The 13,743-nt window shown below is 48.5% G+C and overlaps 1 protein-coding gene across 1 annotated transcript in view; it reads left to right on the forward strand.

Annotated features, from left to right (window-relative positions):
* Nucleotides 1–1,585: 1,585 nt before the first annotated feature.
* STOX2 (storkhead box 2) overlaps nt 1,586–13,743 on the forward strand; it is a 100,958-nt gene continuing 88,800 nt past the window's right edge. Inside the window, exons 1-2 of the mRNA XM_040965936.1 lie at nt 1,586–1,713; nt 1,754–1,953. Coding sequence (XP_040821870.1) covers nt 1,788–1,953 — 166 coding nt within the window. The 5' untranslated portion in view covers nt 1,586–1,713; nt 1,754–1,787. The remainder of the gene's footprint in view (nt 1,714–1,753; nt 1,954–13,743) is intronic.

The raw sequence follows: 13,743 nt of genomic DNA on the forward strand, positions 1-13,743 counted from the left end.
TCTTTTAAGTCGGCGCGACCGCCGGGACCCCGCGGCCTCAGCGGTCCCTGGCTCCAGAGCCCACCACCGCGGCCCTGGCAGCGCAGCGACCCCCGCGCTTCCTCGCGCTCTCTCGCGCGCGCCCAGCGCACAGTGGTGTCCTTTAGCGATTGGCTGCTGGACCAGGAACAGCTGTGCGGAGCGTGGGTGGGGTTGGAGGGGAAGGAGCTGGGGACCTGGATGCAGTGTAGTCGGCTGGTAGCGATGCACACTGGGGATCCGAGTGGGAGAAAAGAGGAGGCGCAGGCCGCTGGCAAGGCGTCCTCCGACGGACGGCGCGGCGGTGGTCTCCGACAGCTGGTGCTGGCGCCCCCCTCCCCTCCGGCTCCAGCTTCCGTCGGGGTTTGACGCAGGTGGGCCGGGCTGGGCACGCCGAGCTCCGGGTTCCCACGAACGCCTGCTCTGTCCTCTCTCTTCTCCCTCAGCGAAGGGGAGGGACCATCCTGAAAATATGTAAATACCCAAGCGCCGACTTCAGCCCGGAGCCACAGCCCAGCGCCAGCGCCGCCGTCGCCGCCGGGGTTTGCCCTGAGACTGAGGAGCCTGACAGGACCTGAGCTCTAACTCCCCGGCAGCCTGCTGATTAGCATGAGACTGGGCGGCTTTCCCCGCTTCCTGCCCTTCCCTAGCCGTCCCGCGCGCCCCCGGCCGAGCGGCCGGACCGCCGTGCGGGTGTCGGGCGGCGGGCGCGGCGTCTTCTGGGGCATCAGCCATGGCTCCAGTCGCCGCCCGGGCCAGTAAGTAAGGAGCATGCCTGTGTAGAGGGGGCACACGCGTGTCGGCGCGCACCGCCGGCCCCCCAACGCACGCGCCCTGAGTCCCGGAGGTGGGAAGACGGACCAGGAGGCGCTGTGGCCGCGCCGACCGCTCGGGCCGTCTCCGCTCTGGACTCCCCGGCCGCCCGCCTCAGCAGCCGCCGCCGCCCGAGGATTGGGGCCGGTTCGCCGCGCACACACCGCCATCCCCTCCCAAGCCGCCGAGCCTCTGGAATGAAGACTGCCTCCCGCAGACTGCGAGCGAGGCCGAGCCCGCCTGCGCCGCCGACTGCGGGCCGCGCGGCCGGCAGGCCCGGGGGAAGCCGACCTGGACGCTGTCATCCGTTCGCTTCGCGCTGAGCCGGGCCACGCGCGAGGGAGCCGCTGTCGCCGCCACCGCCTGCGCTGCCGCCGCCCCTCCGGCTTCCGCGGGCGCCCGGTCGCGAGTCCGCTGCCGAGGGCCTGGGCGTCCTCGTTTGTTTGGGTCTTTTGTGCCGGGCTCACAGTTGGCTAAGCACTCCTGCGCTGAATCGAGCCATTGTCTGCGCTCCCATTGCTTCCACGCTGCAAGTTTCGGCGCCCCCCGCCCCCTGCCCGCCTCCTCCCCGCCGGGGAGAGCCTCCTCCTAACGTGCCTCCCCCCTCTTCCCACCCCTCCACCCTTCCACCCCATCCACCTCCCAGGAATCTGGAAGCTATAAGCCGGGCGGATTGCAAATGAAGTGTAATGCATTGTGGGACGTGTGTAAAATCGGAGCCTTCGCCGTGGGGCTGTGGGGGGGCGTGGGGAGGGCCGGACCCGCCGCGGGCGGTGTAGACGCCTACGAGGAGGGGCTGGGAAAATGTGCGCAGAGTCCGCCCGGGTCGTGCCCGCCGTAGACGGGTGAAGCAGCGCGCTGCGCCCCGGCGCTGAGCCCCTTGCCCGCCCCCCTCACTCCCTGCCGCCTCAACCCCGAGGAGCGGGGCCGGCGGCAGGTCGGCACCCCCCTGCACCATGAAGAAGACCCGGAGCACAACCTTGCGGCGAGCCTGGCCTAGCTCGGATTTTTCGGACCGGGCCTCGGACCGCATGAGGTCCCGCAGCGAGAAGGACTACCGCCTGCACAAGCGCTTCCCCGCGGCCTTCGCGCCCCAGGCTGCGCGGGGCTACCTGACATCAGGTAGGTAACCGCGGCCCTGCACCCCTCTTTCCCCCCTCCCAGCCGCTGCGTCCTCGGAGGGCCAGCTCGGCGTGGTGACGGATGCGAGAAGTTATGGGTAAAGCGGGGGAAAATTAGCTCCCATCCACCATTTTGTACCTCCGCACGATCCGCAGCAGGCCCTCGCAATATGGGGGGTGGAGAACGGTTAGTGAGGTGAAATCAGGGTAGGGGGCGAGCCGGGCGTTGAGGCTGCAGGGAGATCAATGACTGCGAGCACGCCGCGCCGCAGCCTCCCTCCGGAGCCCGCTGGCGGAGCCTGCTCCCCGCGGCTGTCCGCAATGCCAGGCCCCCCGGCTCAGTGCCCGCACGGTGGCCTGGAGGTCCCCCCGTGGGCATTTAAATAAACCCCTGCTGTGTGCAGAGGGAGCAGGTTCCCTGCAAGGGGGCGGTTGGTGTCAGGCTGGGCTGAGCTGCCCGCGAGGGAGCCTGCGCTGGCGCTCCCTGAATGCGTTCTGTGGGCTGCTGGTGTGTATGTGTGAAGGCTTGCAGGATTGCGTGTGGATTTCACCGGGATTGCTTTGAATGAGGCTGCACGGAAAGGATGGAGGCGGTGTCGTGTATTTGCATGTCAGGCAGGGAAGGACACAAGGAATGGTGAATAGAATGAGCTCTTCAGAGGTAGTGCTGGGAAAAAGGCTCTCTTGGAAAATGGCTTTGGTTTGTGCTTTGGGAATCCCGGGATGCAGGACTAGAGGAAATGTTGAAAGCGGAGAATCCAGGATATTTCCCTGTGCTTTTTGCTTACTTGTTGTGAATCGGTTGCTCCTGGCGATATGTAAGATCGTGCATTTTTTATGTGTTCTTGTTTTTCCATTCTGAAGATTTGATGTTTTTCTGAAAACATTGTAACGGAAGGCCCGAGATTGTAAACCGTGTCTCAGCCGGAAAGCTTGTTCTAAGCCTGTGGTTGGTACCCATAGTCTAACTTGACTGTCTTTCTCCTAAAACAGCAAATCACTTAAAACCAGGGTCAGTCTCTCATGCCTCAGAAATGTTTTGTGACCACATTTCCTTGTATGTAAGACATCAATAAAATAACCATTATTTTTCTTTGCAAAGTCAGGTGGTGTAAGGTTGTTGTACTATTCTGGCAAGAAAGATCCCTTGAGATCCCCCCCCACCAGCCCCGCCACCCCCCTCCCTTCATGAAAAGCGAAATTTGTAAAGGAAGTGACAACTGCAGTAATTTAAGTCGCTGTGATGGTTGCCTGTATTCTTCAGACTTGGAGTAGTAAATTTTGGAATACACCTAAATCCAGATGTAACCTCAAAACACGCATGTGCATAAACCGTTGTCTGCTATGGAGTGTTCAGATAATCCTGGACTTTATATCGTTATGGTTTGAATGTCTTTCTATCACACTCAACAGATCCCCTCTCGTTTAGCCTCACTTAAGGAGCCAGTGTTAACACTGAGGGGGAAGGTTATGAGGGCAGGTGGCTGTAATTTCAGCAGACCTGCAAGATTCTTTAATAACCCCAGGCACATTCCCAGGAGCCTTGGCATGACTTCATTATTCACTCATTTTCATTCTTTGTGGGAGAACTTCTCTACTGTTGTCAGGCCTGCAAGACCTTCCTGAGGGCTTAAGGAAGATGCGTTGACTTTTATTTGGTGCTCTTAGCTGGCGTCTTTACCTGCACACACTCAGCTGACCTTAGGATGTGAAAGAATAACCTGTCTTTGGGTTGGTGGCGACTGTCCAGCTTCAATGTTGAGTTCCTGAGGGACAAAGGGATGGAGAGCTGCGTCTGTCATTCAGTATTTTGGAGAGTGCTTGCCACCTTGTGGGGTTCCTGTGGGGTTAAAGGGTTCAGCATATATGTTTGTCCAGGAAGGGGGAGCTGTGATTTTTTTCTTTGAGATGTTAGCTAATACATAGACCAGAAAGGTGAAGGTGCTAATGGAAAGAAATAGTAAATATTAAGACTAAGATATCTAAAATGAACTTGGAGTAGGAGGCATCTTATACACAACTTTTCCTTGGGACGGGGTAAGTTGTTAGGGAGGGAGAATATTATCTATTTTCTGTCCGAAATATGTCTCCTTTCAAAATATGAATGTTGATCGAAATAGTTGGTCTATTGAGACATTTTGAGACCATTTGTAAGTTTTCTTCCCCTTGGGAAATGTACAGGAAATCCTCTTGTATCACACTGGTCACTCTGGATATAAATGGATTCTTCATCACGTAAAATGAAATAGAAAATGCAGCAGCTTGGAGGCACAAGGCTTTTTTACACTTCCCCTTGGCATTTGCCTAGCCTTTGGTTTAATAACTGCTCATATTATTGTACTTCATTGTTAGGAAGAAGGGCTTTTTGTTGTGGGTGAATTCCTTGGGTCCAAGGGACAGGATAACTTTTCTTCAGTGATGTGCTATGTAAAGTAACTTCAGTTAGGAAACTCTTCTTTTGAGCTTTCCTCAAAACATATTCTTGAAAAGTGTAGGAATAATAATAAAAAAAAACTTTAGGATTTGAGAAGGCCTTGGGAATTTTAGGCAGCCGGATGAATGAATAGCTACCCGTCTGGACTAGTGTGTCTCTCACACAGAAGGTGCAGCAGGCAGGCTGGTAGGCTTCTGTAATAGCTTTCTAATGAGACAGCCCCATTTCAAACAGTCTTTCTCCTACTAATGAGTAATTACCAGTGTGAAATGTGATTTATAGCAACAGACTTGACATTTAGCCTTAGCTTCTCTTATACCTTCAGGATAAACTACACTTAAGCTCAAGAGGTTAGAACAGGCACATATAGAAAGCTAACAAGGTCTTGCAAGAGGACAGTGAAGATGGAGAATTCTGAAACTTTTGAATCTTGAAGGCCATGCTTTGTAAGGTTGTTTAAGCTCCCAGTGCATGCTACCAAATCTAAAATATTCCCAAGAATTCACAAGCCTCCTAGCAACCAGTCAGGCCGTGAGATGAGTCCATTGTTATCCTGCATATTAATTTCCCAGTGGTAGTTTCGGGGCAGAAAGGGGGAAAATCTTGCCTTTTGTTCAAATCAGGATGAATGATAAAATATGTGTGGCATTATCTGAAGAAGAAAATGAATGTGGAATAATTCTGTGTTTTCCTTCTTTCTTTTAAAAATTGATTTATTTTTATTGGAAAGTCAGATTTACAGAAAGATTTTATGGCCTCAACAGCCCAATCTGAGCTGATCAGAAGCCACGAGCCAGGAACTTCTTTCAGGTCTCCCATGCAGGTGCAGGGTCCAAAGGCTTTGGCCTATCTTCAACTGCTTTTCAGGTCATAAGCAAGGAGCTGGATGGGAAGTGGGGCAACTGGGATACCAGCCAGCACCCACATGGGATCCCGACCATGTCAGGCTCAGCTGTGTTTTCTAAAACTAGAAATGATGATATTATTAACACTGGATAAGAGTAAAACTCCCACATTCTCCCAAAGAGAGAGAGAGGAAGAGAGACAGACAGACAGACAACGTGCTAGCTCCCATTCTCTGGCTTATTCTCCCAGTGTCCACAACAGTTAGCACTGGGCCAGGAGGAAGTCAGTAGCCAGGAACTCCATCAGGGTTTCCCAGGGTGCAGAGCAGCAAGAAGCTAGAATCAGGGCTCAAACTGGGCTATGCTTGTTGGGCTGTGAGCATCTTAATTGCTACACCAGATGCCCACCCCTACTATGAATGTTTAATTTTCCTCTTTCTCCTTCTCCCATTCCTTGTGGAAGATGCTTCTTTATATTCCCTGTGCACAGGTTCTATGGAGTAGGTTCTTCGAAGGCCGTGTTTCTGAGGAGCGAAATCATGGCATATGCAAGTTTGATACTTGTAATTTTAAATAACATCTTTAAGGATGCAAGCAGACATTTTTAATATTGCGACTTTACAGGAATTACAAAGAAGGCTAAAAGCCCTGAACTGAAATCTTAGGGAAAATTTAAATCAGTTTTGTCTGCTGAGTTAATGAATATAATCAGTGGGGAGGAGTAGCCAGCATCCCACCTTGATTAGTCTGTTGGCTTCATTTGATAGAAATTTGTTGTGGGGCGTATTTGACAGTATGTTCTAGTCCCTTCTGTTCTGTTGTTTTCAGTGATGTGTTTTCTGGGAGTGGAGGGTGGACACTCAGGGTTCTAATCTGGGCTCGCCACAGACCAGCTGTGTCCCTGGCGGGTAACATGACCTCCCTCCGTCTGTAATGAGCCCTCTGATTCCAGCAGTGGGGCTCCTCTGTGCCTCTGTAATGAGCGAGAGCAGGACTTCTGAACACTTACACAAAAATCGTTAGGGAAAACCCTTTGCCCTTTTCTACTTATTGGAGTTATATACTGCTGTAGGTGGGAGCAGGGCTCATTTTGCAGTAGATTCCCATTCCCTGTCATCCTCAAACGTGGGTTTCAGGGTGTATCTCTTAGGGCTTGCCCTGGCGACCGGTGTGGTGCTGGCAGGCAGGCTGATAGCCTCGGGCATGGAAAGTTCCAGTCATATGCAAGTTTTAAGAAAGCTCATCCTGGCTCCGCACTCTCTTTGTACACATCCATTTGGATCCCTGCTGCTCCAACTGTGTTTTAATTTGAAACTACTGATGTCAACTCCTTTCATCAGGCAAGTGGAAGTGAGGAATATTACACTTGGTGGTGAATGACTTTATTCTTTATTTCCCAGGGGGGTGTAGGGTCTTGAATGTCTTGAATAAAGTAGGAAATGAGGGGAAAGGGTGGGAGTGTGAGGGGTATAGAGGGGTAGGGGGGGGTGGGGGTTTTTTTTTTGGGTTGGTGTTTTTGTGGGGTTTTAAGGGATATGGGGGGGTTGAAAGAGGGGGGGTTTATGAGTGTAGAAAAGTTGGAAAGGTAAGAAATTGGGATTTGTATAGATTATGGTGTTGGAGGTGTGGGGTATATTGTAGGTTGGATTGTATTGAATTGTTGGGGAAAAATTAAACCTTGCTACTGGGATTATACAACTAACATTTTGACCATACCTTCACCATAACCTGCCTCACATAAGCAGTCCCCCAAGACCCATCTAACAAGCACAGACTCGTAACAAACCTACTCTGAAACAACTTAACCATCCAACCACAACTCCCCACACCCTCCCCACCCTCAAACCCCATTTACCAAAAACCTACTGACCACCCCAAAAACCATCCTACTACCCCCCCCCTACCACAAAAACAAAGACATCGCCTAGCCCCCCGTTGGTCAGAAAATCCTATTGATTTCTGCCACCAAAATATTTCTAGAACTTGTCTCTCCCTGTTGTGGAAAGCTTCTTTTCTAATAAAGTGTCTTCCAAGCTGATCCCTCTTCCAGTCTGATCCATTTTCCCTGTGTCCCCAGAGGGCTTCTGTTTTATGTCATTATAAAATCTCTTTCACAGAGAAATCAGTGCTGCTGCTTCCCTTTTCTGTGTTCCTCCTGTCTGTGGATGAGGCTGTAGACCCAGACTCTTGCGCTCTGTCTACTCTGATTTGCCTACTACCTCCTCTCCTTCCTCCAGCACCTTGTGCTCCAGGCTCTGGGAGCTCTTGGCTGTCACCATACCCTGTGGCCCTTGTGCACATTTTGTAACTGCTGAGACACTATTTAGATTATGCTTTTTGTCCTTCTAGGTCTGATAGAATCCTAGTTGGCTTCTGTATTTTTCTCACGTGTAGCCTTTTCATTCTGATGTCCTCATGATCCTTTCTAGAATGAATTGCTCCAAAGATACTCATTTTGTGCGGGTATTATAGCAAGACAGTCACATTTTGTAGTATCACATGCTTACCTGCGTGCTGGATGGTGAGCTTCGCAGTGACAGGACCTGTTTAATTCACATCTCTAAGCTGCCAGGAACCAAAGAGCCACATTATCAGATACTCAGTGAATGACGAAAATAGGACTTCTCTTAAAAAGTTGGATAAAGAAATCTTGAAGTCTTCATATGAGTCATCTTTTCCAAATTGCAATTTATAAACTCATGGGGACTTCAAAAGTTTGTGGGAGATAGAATTCAGACATAAGTTTACTTAGGTGCAAAAAAGCTGAAATTGTTCTGTATGAGGGCCCTCAAAAAGTTCTTGGAAAATGTGTAGTGTACAAACTACGCAGATGCTAAGATTCTACCCTAGAAAGGTGTGCAATTGTGACTGATGGGTGAAACCAGCTGTCCAGGGATCAATCATTAGGAACTGAGAAAATAATAGAAATAATCAAGAGTCAAGTAGGATGGTTGATAGGATTGCTGCAAGTGGAATTGAGTCCAGAGAAGAGAAGGATGCTGGTTGCAAGGATTGCCTGGAAGGAAGACTTGCCTGGGTCTTAAAGGAGTGGATAGATTTGCAATGGAGAAGGAGAGAATTAGAGGAAAGCTGTGAAATTAGTATGAGGCAGAATGTGAAAATATGGATGTGAGATGTGCTATGAAGAGACTTGGAGATGTGATGGTTTTTCTCCCAGAGATTCATCTACTTGAAAAGTCCTCAGAGTGTGGAATTGAGAGGTGGATAGGGGCTTTAAGAGGGGGATTGATATGAGAAGGAATTATTCCTGCTGGAGTAGGTTTTTGGTCTTTCAGGGCTGACTTGGTTAGAGCAAGAGAGTGGATTGCTATGGAGTGGATCACTTCTCTTTGTCTTTAGTACATGTGCTCCTCTGTGTGCACCTGCTCCATATGAGTGAAGCATCGTGTGGCCCTCACGAGAAGCCCAGCAGATGCTGGTGCTGTGTCCTTGCCTCTCTAGGGCTGTAAGCTAAATGAACCTCTTTTCTTTATAATTACCCAGCCTCCGGTACTGTTACAGCATCAGAAGACAGGCCAAGACAAGGTGTAAGTAGAAGTAATGTGTAGCCAGGCAGTGGGATCTTAAGATTTATAGTTTATGAGCTAGGCAATAAATTGTGACTTTGGATGGGAGAGTGGGGGAACTATGGAAGGAACGTGTCAGAAAGAGGTGTCTGGCAGTAGCTTGTAGGACAGGTGAACGTCACAAACATTTAGGGCCTGAGAACCAACTCGGGGCTAGTGAGGGGGCTAGTGTGGTGATCAAATAAGATGATGAGTGACCACCACAGGGTGGTGTTTCTCAACACTGCTGGGCCTTACTATCCCACTACAAGTTATTTTTTTAGACCATGTCCATTCTACCTTTTATTAACTTAATTTTTTTCCTTAAGCTTGACCCTTGTTTACTTAAATTAATTAAAAGGAAACTTATACATTTTCTGTAAAATTATGGGTTTTATTTATAATCCTCACTAAAATGAAAATGTGATACTTATGTTTAAGACATGGAGTGTCTGTTTGACATGTGGGTTTAAAACACTGCTTGGGATACCCACTTCCCATATTGGTCTGTTTGGGTTTGAGTCCCAGCCCTTTTTTCTATCCCAGCTTCCTGCTCATGTGAATCCTGGGAAGTAGCAGGTAATGGCCAAAATGCCTTGGGTCCATGTCACTCACATGGGAGAGCTGGATTTTTTTTTAAAGATTTATTTATTTTTATTACAAAGATACAGAGAGGAGAGACAGAGAGGAAGATCTTTCGTCCGATGATTCACTCCCCAAGTCACCGCAACGGCCGGTGCTATGCCACTCCAAAGCCGGGAACCAGGAACCTCCTCCAGGTCTCCTTCAAGGGTGCAGGGTCCCAAAGTTTTGGCCATCCTCGACTGCTTTCCCAGGCCACAAGCAGGGAGCTGGATGGGAAGCAGGGCTGCCGGGATTAGAACTGGCGCCCATATGGGATCCTGGTGCGTTTAAGGTGGGGACTTCAGCCGCTAGGCCATGCGGCCGGGCCTGAGAGCTGGATTGTATTCTGAGCTCCTGGCTTCAATCTAGCCTACCTCTAGCTGTTGTGGGCATTTGCAGTGTGAGCCCACAGGTATAGTAAGCTCTTTGTATCTGTCTGTCACCTATCCATTTTCCTCTCTCTGCTTTTTATATGAAATAAAAATTTTCAAAAGCAGCAGCAGCAGTTGAACCAAGTGCTACCTGAAGTGAATTCATGTGTCTGTGTGGTGCTCACACCACAGATTGGAAACGTGCCAGTGGCATTGGACGAGGAAAGGCAAAATCTGGGAGAACGCAGGAGCACAGTCCACGCTTTGTGGCTGGTCAGGTTTAAGACATGCAAGGAGACAAGACCTGACTCAGGCTTTTGTGTTGGAAGAAGGTGACCCAGGAAGTGGGGAAGGTGAGACAGATGCCGAGTTCCCTTGGGGAGCAGCAGATTGGTTATGTGTGTCCATCTTTAAGGCATATCAGTGATGAAGGTTATCGGTATAGGTTGGAGGTCACCTGTGTAGCCCTGGTGGTTGGGCACATGAGAGTAGTTTAGATTTTTGTACTTCAGGCTGCACTTGAGGCACAGATGACTTTGTTATTCTTGTTCCCAGCAGATGGAGAGTTGCTTGGATTCCATCAACTCTATATCCTCCTTAGGTTCTGGGTAACCTGGAGAGTGGAACTTAGGTTTGCTTGGAGACTGCTCTCCTCTCTCTGAAAGTGAAGTGCTTTTTAATTATTGGGTTTGTTTTATGGATATTTATACCTCCTCAGAAGCTATTGTATTGTTGAGAACAGGATAGTTAGACAGTGAGAACTATGCAAGCAGCAGCAGCATGGACTAGGCCAGCTGTGTAAATCATGCACATTTCAAACATCTGTCATATACTTATCCAGTTGAAAATGAAGGCTTAGGTAACTCATATACAAAGTCGAAAACTCCATTTATCTTTCTCCTTTAATTCTTGATGGCCCCTCCAGGCCACATTTTTTCTTTTTGAAGATAAAAGAGAAATGTCTGGCAGATGCCTGCAGGCATTAGAAATAGTGCAACTCAAGCCTGGCCTTCTCCAATGGCCAATGGCCATGGTTTCAGGGGGGAGGAACCATCTAGCTTTGCAGTTCATATCCCAACCTGGCCCCTGCTGTAAATTCCTGTCTGGTTAATTCCTCTAAGAGAGTTAATTTTGCTTTGGGCATATTCTCCTGTTTGAAATTGTTTCATTGTTAGGTAAAATGAAGCCCTTCGTGGTGATTGAGGTGCATTGGATATTTGTCGTTTTGGAGGAAAGAGAGAGAGAGAGAGATTATGAATGAATTTTCCATCAGCTGGTACACTCCCCAAATGGCCACAGCAAGGGGTCAGAAATGTCACCCAGGTTTTCCATGTGAATGCAAGTGCCCAATGACTGGGACCATCCTCTGCTGCTTTCTCAGGTGTGTAAGCAGGGAGCTGGACCCAAAGTGGAGCAGATAGGATTTGAACTGACACCCATATGACATACCAACACTGCAGGCAGTAGTTGAACTTCCTTCTTCTGACTGTTTAATTCTGCACTCTTATGTGGGGAACGTGTCCCCTAAGAGATAGATTCAAACCCTAACCTTGCAGACCTGTGACTATGATCTTACCTACAGATCAAGATAACTTGCAGTTGGGGAGGATGGGTCCTAAACCCAATATGACTGTTGTCCTTGTAAGGATAGAAAGAGACATGGACACAGCAGAGAGGACTGTGTAGCAGTGGAGGTTGAGACTGGAGTGATGTGTCTGTATTCCAGGAAAGTCAAGGATTGTGAGCAACCTCCAGAATCTAGGAGAGGGATATGGAGAGGAGAAGGCTCAGAGCTCACAGAGAGGAACAATCCTACGGAAATGATTGGGTTCCCAGATTCTGGCCTCTGAGTTCATTGGGGAGTCAATTCCTATTGCAAGCCAGCCAGTGGGGTGTTTTTAAAGCAGCATGAGTGCTGTGGTATACACCCACAGTGATAGCCAGTCAAGGTGGGAAGCTGAACTTGTTTTTTGCAAGATGCTGATGTTGCCATGGAATTACTTTCTGAGCCCTCCTTATAAGATGGGCAAGGACCAGTGGCTTGGTTTTTACTAGTTAAGTGCTTCCTTGTAGACTCTGCGGCTCCAGGGAGCAGGGTGGTAGAAACTGGAGACCTAGTCCCTGGAGCTGGAGGTAGCCTGGCAGCAAGTTGACACTCTCTGGGCTGTGGTGGCAGCTGGCTGGTGGTGACCCATGTGGCAGTGTTGATGATGCTGGCTTCAAGCTTGTGCTTGGTGGTGGCTGCCCTGAACTCCTCACTGATGAGGCTCTGGCAACTGAATTTTCACACTTGGGTCTCTGGCCCTCTCTGGAATCCTGTGAGCCACTCCATGTATTTCATTTATTTCCAAAGATTTGTGCATTTATCTGTTTGAAGAAGTGTCAGTGAGAGTGAGAGAGAAAGAGAAAGAGATCTATCCACTGCTTCATTTCCCAAATGGCGATAATAACCAGCACTGGACCAGGTGGGAACCAGGAGCCAGAAGCTCCATCTAGGTCTCACACAATGGTGGCAGCGGTCCAAGTCCTTTGCTATCTTCCACTAGCTTACCAAGCACGTTAGCAGGAAACTGGATTGGGCACAGGATAGCTGGCTCAAACTGGCATTCTGACCGGGGATACCAGTATCATAAGTGATAGCTTCACATGCTTTACCACAGTGCTGGCTCTACTCAGTGTATTTCAGTAAATTCTTTTTCTGAACATCATGGGAAAATGGACTTGAAACATAAGTTCATTTTGGTTTAAACGTTTTTGAAATCCATGCATAAGTTTCTCATGATGCCATACATTTGTTAAAGACCCCTCGTATGCATGGGTTTCTTTTTCTTTTCTTTCTTTTTTTTTTTTTGTGCAGAAATAAGCTTATGTTTTGCCTCCATTTTTGATCCACTTTTTGTCATGTATAGATATGGGGGGACATATGATCTTGCTGGTATTTCCAATAGTTTTACTACTTTCTTTAATCCTGGACAGAGTTACTTCTCAAGGTGGTTGGTGAAGAGGTCTCAGGGTGATGTGGTGTATCAGTTGTCTTGATCTGCTCACCCTTGGCCCAAGGAGCAAGCAGGAAACAAAGTGGGGAGGTTGTAATTATAATAAGGTCTCCTGTTGACTTGTGACCTCATCTGAATTTGCAGTTCAGTTGGCATTCAGAGAGTGGAGAGCAGTGTTTGGACACATTTTCCCCACACTTGCTCACCCAATGGCCCTTTTTCATGTGGACAATGAACGGATATTGATAAACTTTTTAGAAGTCTTTTGGCTAAGAGGAGCAGAATGGTACAGATGACCATAATGTTAGGTGTTGGTTCCTCATTGGCAATTAGTGGCTGCCATTTTCTGTTCAATAAAATGCTTTTGTCTAGCAGTGGTGCATTGTGGTCTAGAGATTGGAAGTTGAATGATTCCATTTTAGTGTCATGGCGCCCACTTGGTGGATGTGTAATTTTGGTGGTCTGCATGATCCATCTGTCTTGGGGTTTCTTATCTGTAAGATGAGAATAATATCCAACATGTAACAATTATGTTACATATGAAATAGTGTAATGCCTGTCACTCAGGGAGAACTTCACACATCTTTTCTTCTCTATTATTAATTCTTTTGGAAGGTAAGTATGCAGAATTGACTCCTTTCTAAATGTTTTATACCTAGGGAAGTAGAAGGGAGCCAGCAGGCAACTTGTTCAGGGTCAGATAGAGTTCAAAGCTGCTTTAATTCAGATTCTTAGCCAAATAGCTGGCACTAATTTAATCAGAAATCAAATATTCCATTTCTTATTGATTTTGGTGTGTAATCAGAAAATCCACAGAATTATTGCTTTATCCCTTTTCCTTGAATTTCTAGCTTAGGAAAAGTGGTAGAGAACCATTGTGTGTGCATTCAGTGTTTCTGCAGGATGTATGAACTAATGAAACTGGGCTTCACTGAGAATCAGGGAAACTGTGTCC

The sequence above is a fragment of the Ochotona curzoniae genome, unplaced genomic scaffold (assembly GCF_017591425.1).
Source record: "Ochotona curzoniae isolate NIBS_2020 unplaced genomic scaffold, NIBS_Ocur_1.0 scaffold_4505, whole genome shotgun sequence".
Classification (NCBI taxonomy): domain Eukaryota; kingdom Metazoa; phylum Chordata; class Mammalia; order Lagomorpha; family Ochotonidae; genus Ochotona; species Ochotona curzoniae.